This window comes from Pisolithus orientalis (assembly GCF_024613125.1).
Source record: "Pisolithus orientalis strain OTSU chromosome Unknown F5J12scaffold_2, whole genome shotgun sequence".
Taxonomy (NCBI): Eukaryota; Fungi; Basidiomycota; class Agaricomycetes; order Boletales; family Pisolithaceae; genus Pisolithus; species Pisolithus orientalis.
Window position 1 is genome coordinate 1,721,867 of NW_026260783.1, and position 8,013 is coordinate 1,729,879.

Sequence of the window (8,013 nt, forward strand, 5' to 3'; positions counted from 1 at the left end):
ATGATCATATTGAACTGGGACAGGAATTCTGACCAGTGAGCTTGACAGCAAGTGAGTACCTTAGAGGTAGAAAAGTACTCTAGGTTCTTGTGGTCAGTGACAATGTTGACCAGTGAGGCTGAGCCCTCAAGGTAGTGGCACCAGGTCCAGAATGCTTTGAAAATAGCAAGCAATTCCTTATCATGGGTATCATAATTCAACTCCAGGGCAGTCAGAGTCCAGGAGTAGAAGGTGACCCAATGTATCTGGCTGTTGCTGCAGGTGATAGATAGAATGCTGGTGATGGCATAGTCTGATGCATCAGTCTCCACAGTAATGGGGACCCTGGGGATGAAGTGAGTTAAGACTGGCATGGTCATGAAGGTGGCCTTGAGGTTGTTGAATGACTGGCAGCACTCCTTGGAGAAGTTCCAAGGGGCACCTTTGCGAGTAAGCTGGGTTAATGGTATGATGATGTCCAAGTAGTTAAAGATAAACTGGCAATAGAAATTTGCAAAGCTGAGGAAAGATTGTATGTCCTTGACCTTGCAAGGCTTGGGCCAATCACAGATGGTCTGGACTTTTTCCTTTGACATTGTGAGGCCAGCAGGGGAGAGGTGGAAACTGAGGTATTTGACTAAGTCCAAGTGGAACTCACATTTCTCTGGCTTTGCATAAAGGTTGTGAAGCCAAAGCTGGCAGAGTACTTCTTGGACATGCTGCTTGTGGGACTCCTTATCTCTGGAGTAGATCAAAATGTCATCAAGGTAGACAACCATGCATATGTCCAGCATATCCACAAAGATAGTGTTGATGAAGTGCTGGAAAGTGGCTGGGGCATTGGTGAGGCCAAAGGGCATCACTAACCACTCATAGGACCCATAACTGAGTCTGGAAGGTGGTCTTCCATTCATCACCTGGGGCAATCTGGATGAGATGGTAGGCATGCTGGAGATCAATCTTGGTATAGGTTTTGGCTCAGCTTGGTGAGTCCAAGAGATCAGAGATGAGTGGGAGTGGGTAGCAGTCTTTCTTGGTGATTTTGTTCAGGCTGCAGAAGTCTACACAATGCTGGAGGGAGCTGTCCTTCTTCTTGATGAAAAGGACTGGTGCAGCATACAGGGAGGAAGTTGGCCAAATGAATCCAGTAGTGAGGTTTTCATTGATGAAGGTCCAGAGAGCTTGCAGCTTGACCAGGGACAGTGAGTAGATGGTGCTGAGAGGCAGGGTTGTTCCTTCTTCAAGCTCTATCTTCAGGTCATACTCCCAGTGTGGTAGGAGTGTTGAGGCCTTGGCCTTGCTGAATACATCAGCAAAGTTGTGATACTCCTCCAGGACATTGGGTAAGGCCAGAGGAGGGGAGAGTGAGTCAGGGAGTTGGAGACCAGTAGAGATGGCACAGGGCCAGGTTGGTCACTAGGACCAGGGTCAGGAAGACCAGTGGAAACCAGACTTACAGGGGGTGTCAACAGGGTTGGCATTCCTTGTGTATGAGTCTGGAAAGTAATACTGCTCAATACCCAGTCAATCAACAGATTGTATTGGGTGAGCCAGTTATGCCCAAGAACTACTTTACACTTGGAATCCAACAGGGCAAGATACAGGGTTACTGGGGTGACATTGCCAGACATGAAGTGAATATTGACATCTACTGCTTGGGTTATGGTAAAGGTGGATGTTCCATCAAAGAGCTGGAGTCAGATTAGTGAGACCAAGTATGGGGTAAAAGAGTGTTGATTAGCAAATTGATTTTCTATAAAACAGTGCATGGAACCAGAGTCCACTAAGGTACAAAGCCAAGGTAATCCTGTGTTTTCTATAGTGATGTACAGAGTTAATGAATTCAGGCTGGAGAGAGTGGATGCATTGAGTTGAGCCTCCAAGTTTGCACAACTGGAGTCAACACAGCTCCCAGTTTGTGCAGAGTCCCAGGAGCTGCTACCTATTTCTTTGTCTCAGGGTAGAACCTGAGCCTGAGGCTGGTGCAGCCTTGGTGGTGGCCACAGTGCAAGCCTTGGCCTTTCTGGCTTTCTTGGGGCATTTGTCAGCAAAGTGACTGGACCCTCCACAGAACATGCAGAGGTTCCTGTCCATGTGATGCTTGCATTCCTCAGGGGTGAGCTTTCCATCCTTGCTGAGTTTGCTAGACTTGGGCTTGGACAAATTGCTGTTATTGTTGTTGCCTGTCTTTGATGAAGCTGGCTTGGACTGGGTAGAACCAGTATTGTTGTTACTGCCATTCTTGGCTTTCTCCTGACTGGTCTTGGGCTGATTGTTTTTACTGGAGCCTCTGGACTTATTGTTGTTGGAGGTGGACAAACCTTGATGCATACTTGCTTGTTGTATTTTTTCCTTGTGCTCCCAATAGTGCACATCTATTTCCTGGGTGAGGTGGCAGAGCTCATGAAGAGTCCAGGGCTTGCCAACCTGACAAACTTCATCTTTGATCCAGTCTGGGAGCCCAGAGAAGAAGTGATGGTGCAGCACACCATCTCTGTAGCCCTCAACTTGCAAAGCAAGCCAGTTGAAGTCCACTACATATTTGTTAATGCACTGACTATCTTTCATGTGTAGGTGGTCAAGTTGGCTTTCAGTGTCAGCAACTGGGTCATGAGGGCTGAAGGTGGTTTGTAGTTCTAGGACAAACTCCCTCCAGGGGTCCATCCAGAGGGGCCAGTCATTGGGGTCCTCAACCCTGAGCAAGTACAGCTTGAACCACTCTAGGGCCATGCCCTTAAGGTAGGACTGCATGAAGATGACCTTTGCATGGTCAGTCCTGAAAGCCCAAGGCTGGTCTTGGAAATTCAGCTCACACTGAATAAAAAAGGCACAAAGCTTCTTAGGGTTGGTACCATTGAAGGTATCAGGCTCACACAACTTGGTCTTGCTTGAGGACTCAGGACTAGTGTGGGTGTTGTGGGCCAGTAGCTTGATGGGCTTTGTGAGACTGTCAAAGACTGCAACCATGGGTTTGGTGTCTGGGTCTGGGAAGTCCAGTTCATCCTCCAGATCATTCTCATCTGGATTATCATCACCAGGCCAATCATCACTGGGACTGTTACTGGGGTCATCATCATCAGGATTGTTGTTATCATCATCACCCAGCCCATCATCACCAGGGTTATCCTTGGGGATGGGAGCAGTGGGACAACATGTGGTGGGAGTATTGGATGTTTGGGCTGAAAAGCCCCTGAAAGGACTAATGGGGTCTGGAGAGTGCCTAGTGGTGCCCAAGGCAGCTAGTGCTGTCTCACAGCAGGTTCCACTGGCTGAGGCAGAGTCAGGGTTGGTGGCAGAGCAGCCACAGGGAGGTTGGAAACAAGTCTTTGTTGCCATGGTGTGTTAGACCCACACAAGTAGCAAGTCTGAAATACTGTCAAGTTTGAGATGTCCAGGTTGAGACCAGACTGGAGACCAAAGGGTCAGGAACAGGTGGGGAGCAGGGGAACAAAGGTGGACTGGTTGGACTTAGCGACTGGGAAGGCAGCACTATTCCCTTGCAGGGGTTTCAGTCTGAGTCCAAGGCCAAGGCAGGGTTATCAGGGTAACTTAGTCAATTTCAGACTGAGGGGATACAGGCTGAGTATCTATGGGTTTATATACTGGAAGTAACTATAGTATGGAGACTGGTAATGCCAGTCTCACAAAGATTGCTGAGGTGATTGGTAAGACTAGTATTAGTAATGTATGACTAAGGTGATGGAGATTGGGACAGGGCAGACTGGGGACAAGACTGGGCAAAGTTCAACTGAAGTGACATGCACTGCAAAGCAGTGTTAACTGTGCTAGACTAACTGGGGTAAGTGGTTGGTGAGGCCAAGGCCAGACTAAATGAATGTGAGGCTGAGTCCAGCCAGGGTTGAGACATGACTATGACAACTGCCCACTCTGCTGCATGTCCTGAGAGGCCCAACTGATAGGCACTCATGAACCAATAAGAGCAATTGATAAACCAGCAGATCACCTTTAGGGGGCATGAATCAAGAACAGCCAGTACAGCTTCCTTTGCTGCAGCAAAGTTGACTTTTGTTGCTTGCCAGTAGTGGTATTTGCACCAGCCCCAATACTGGTGCCAGTGAACTTCAATGAGCATGATCCACAAACTGCAGAACAAATTACACACCATTTCTATAGGATTAAGTTCACAGTGGAATTTGGGAAGCAATATGCATTCATGGCCAGAATCTTTGGTCAGCTGTTCAAGCATTGAAATTTGATTGCAGAAGTCATCTTGTTGACTTAGGAGCCAAGCCATGCAGCATCCAGTGGTTTCAAATTGGCAGACAGAGGCACATTTTGCCTGTAAGCCATGCATGTCAAAACCCTGCTCCTCCAAGACAGACATGCCCATGCTTTGGGGAGTCAGGATTTGACTGTGGTATGATTGTGTCACACTGTTTGCATTGCTTGCCACTGTCACCTTTTCTCATGTCAAATGCCCACAACACATCAGGAGGCAATGATGTGTGTGCTGATGAGTTATTGAAGAGAAAGAGTGCTTGACACTCCTGCCCATTCATCTTCTCATGTATTGTTATTGCTGATTTGATTTGTTCCCTCAAGTTTTTGTGTGTCCACCAACCATCTCCATTCACCCCAGGATAGATTATTCTCCTTGCATCTTCAACATTGCCACTTTTGTCTTGCAGAACCAGCTGCCCATCCTCAGAGATATGATGCCCTTGACCTTCCTTTCACAATATCTGCTCATTTGGGTGAAGCCTGGCATCATGTGGCATGCCACAAGTAAGTTTTTAGCATCTAATAGCTAACAAAGACTTACCATGCAGAATGTGCATTGTTATTTGCATGGAAGCAGCACTTTTCATGAAAATATGCCTTAACCTTTCACTTGCCTGCTGTCAGGTTAGGTTCAACCTGGTGAAGGTCTGGCCCTTCAAACTGGACCATATGCTTCTTGAACTTTTTCATTGCAGGCAAGAAAACTTCCATTCAATACTTGAAAACATTCTCACATTTGTGACCATCCATGTAGACAGGATTGTGCATCTCAAACCAAGTCTGATGAGCCATTGATGGGCAGTCCACTCACTAATGGGATGCTTGGGCATGATCCCAAGCTCAGGGAGGATAACTGTATGCATGGCCTGCTGCAGGGTGCATGGTGTGACCTTCCCAGTAGGTAGATTGGAGAGTCATGACCAACAGTGGCTCTGAATGGCTTTGTCATTGAGCAACAACCATGTATTCTAAGCACCACCTTGTTTCTCCTGTGGCAATTGTTCAAACACCTTGTAATAGCATGCAAGTATATGGATATGATGAGCAAAGTATGTGGCATCTCCATCCCCCCACTGTTTGGCAATTTGGAGGCTTGCTTCTGTTTGTGAGACTCCCCACAGTCAAAGAGTGGCAAAATTCAATAAGATGAGTAGCTGATTGATTTAATTCAATGACTGTGCTCTTCCCTTTCTCTTCAGATCAGCTCAGATCAGGTTATGCAGATCCACCCAGTCCCTTATCCCATCACTGCCACCATTTGTTGTCATCTTAAGTTCTTCCTCCCAGGCCTCCACATCTGATAAGCATTCAAACTCATGTTCAACTACTCCTTCTGGCTCAGCAGCAACAGGTGCCATGTCCACACAGGCATAGTCCTCATGATCTGTGCTCCAAGAACTTGACCCTGCAGAAAGAATTGAAGCACTGCACACTCTTGGGATGGTAACCCTCACTGGTGACTGTGGCTGTACCTCCCCTGTCACACATGTGGATTCACTTTTGGCTTTCATTGCAGACTGTGGGCAAAATATCAATGTCACTGTGAACTTAGAGTCAAAAACTGAAACCCAACACACAACCAGAATCATGTCATTAGCAAAGCCAAATGATCCAGGCAAGTCTGGCTCCTCCACTGTTTCTTGTATTGCTTCGTCTGGGCCTTTCTTATATTTGTTCAGCCATGCTGCTGGTGCTAACAAAGTGGTAATCCCAAGCAGTGGATTCTTTGGACATGCACTTACCTTTGCACTCTTGCAACTGTTATGGAATCCAATCACAGTCCTTGTTGTCCTGCTCAGCCATCTCAGCCATCTCAGCCAATCTCCTGCAGAACTCCTCATCATCCATACCCTCCCCTGTATCTTCCTCACTGATGTCTGACTCATCCCCATCAAACTCACTTCCATACCCTTGTGGTTTCATCCCATAGACTTCCATCTGCCAGTGGCTGGTTTCAGAGTCATCACTGACATCTTCTGCATTAGGTAAGTCAGCTGGCTGGTGATTAATGTTCAAGGGCTGCTGCTGGTGTTGATTGCAGAGACCCAATACAATCTTTGACTTTTCTTGGATGGCCTCCAGCCATGGTCACAGAAACTGTTCAAACCTCTGGTGTGCCACTTTTTTTCATCACAGCCACTGGTATTCTGACCTCTGAGCCACTAGAAACACAACCAGCTTGACAAATACAGTCTATTCCACAATTTTTTTGTATTTTTAGCCTCATTTTTAAGGGTGGTGCGAAATTTTTGACATGATCAAGGGCCAGCTGTCAGTTTTGAAAAATTGGCTTGTGCAGATGTCAAGATTGGAATGTACATTATCTGTCTAATGTTTGTTGAAGCCAGAAAGATAACCATGAAAACTAGTCAAGTTTGCTTGTCTGCAACTGTAGGAGAGGGGCCCTACCAACAGGTTTTCAGTTTTTTTTTTTTGTTTGTTTACTAGCTAACTATACTTTACAGGAGGTACATGGTTATTCAGGGTGTATATACAGTGGGGGAGCTTGAGCTGGGGTTGTTGTGAATGGTTTAAGGCAGTTGAGCAAGAGTCAAAGCACTCTAGGGAAAGGGAACTGTTTTTTCTGGATTAGGTTCAAACAAGCTAAGTATGCAGAGTCTTAATCCTAGTTGCTGTCTACAATCAGAATTTCGGAATTTTCAGAATTATTTTTTGAGCAAAAAATGACAGGTGAGTGACATTCATGAAGACCCCATGAGTCAAGACACAAGTCTGAAGGCAAATTAATAGTCAAGGTTTTGTGAAGAAGCCATGAAAATGCACTGAAATGGCTCAAGGAAATGCCATCTAGGCATTCAACTAATGCACCATGGTTCTTGGGGCATGCATCTGACCTTTTTAGGTATCTTGAAATGGTCCAAAATCTTTGTGAACCTGCAGAATGCTTCAACAATCAAGAATGGGCCAAATGGGCTTGCTGGTATGTAGGTGGCGAAAGTTCTGATGCTTGGCATGAGTTTGTAGAGGATCACCTGAGCTGGCCTGAGTTTATGGTGGCTGTCATGCACTTGTATCCTGGGTCTAGAGAATGGGATCAGCAGCATTCAAGGGATGACCTCTATGATCTCATTGACAGTCAAGAGCATGAAGAGCAATTCATAAACAGGTGGAACTAATAGATTACAGACTACATTTTCTTGACTTAGTGACATATTTATGGGTGTCAAGACATCCATCAGCAACTTGACAAAATTTCTGAAGTTCTGATTTCATTTCTAAAGCTTTGGTTTTCACTTCTGACACTCTGGTGTTCTGACAAACCTGATATCTGAAATTCTAAAGCTCTGATTTTATTTCAATCTGAAAAAATCTAAGAATTTCTGGGAATTTCTGATATCAGATTTTCTCAGGTCATAAGAATATCAGTGTCACATATGTGACTCTCAGACTCAAGCCCAGTCCAGTCCAGACCCCCTAGCCCCTATCTCTGGTCAAGCTCCAGCCTAGAAAACTCAACTCCAGCCCTAAGTAGCCCAACTCTGGTCTAGATAACTCAAGTCCGAGATTTTACCCCTATCTCCAGTCCACTCTGGTCTCTCAGCCTTGCACTGCTCCACCCCAGTCCTCCCAGGTCCATGTCCAGGTCACCTGGACATAACTCTGGTCTTTTACCCTTTGTTTGTGCTATATTTAGTCTAGTCCTTTTGTCTGATATTTGCTTACTGTACAAAACCTGTGTCCAGTTCCAGTTATGCCAGTTGCCCAGACTTTGACCATTAGTCTTGGCACAGCCTCTGTGGCTGTCCTCTTTTGCTAATCATCTTGCTAATA

The 8,013-nt window shown here is 46.0% G+C and overlaps 1 protein-coding gene across 1 annotated transcript; it reads right to left on the bottom strand.

Moving 5' to 3' along the window:
- Positions 1-5,426: 5,426 nt before the first annotated feature.
- F5J12DRAFT_779416 (uncharacterized protein) lies at positions 5,427-6,159 on the bottom strand (the record flags this gene model as incomplete). The annotated part of the gene is made up of 3 exons (XM_051742379.1): positions 5,427-5,738; positions 5,799-5,914; positions 6,000-6,159. 3 exons carry the CDS (start codon positions 6,157-6,159, stop codon positions 5,427-5,429), a joined length of 588 nt encoding a protein of 195 aa, XP_051605073.1.
- Between the last annotated feature and the right edge of the window lie 1,854 nt (positions 6,160-8,013).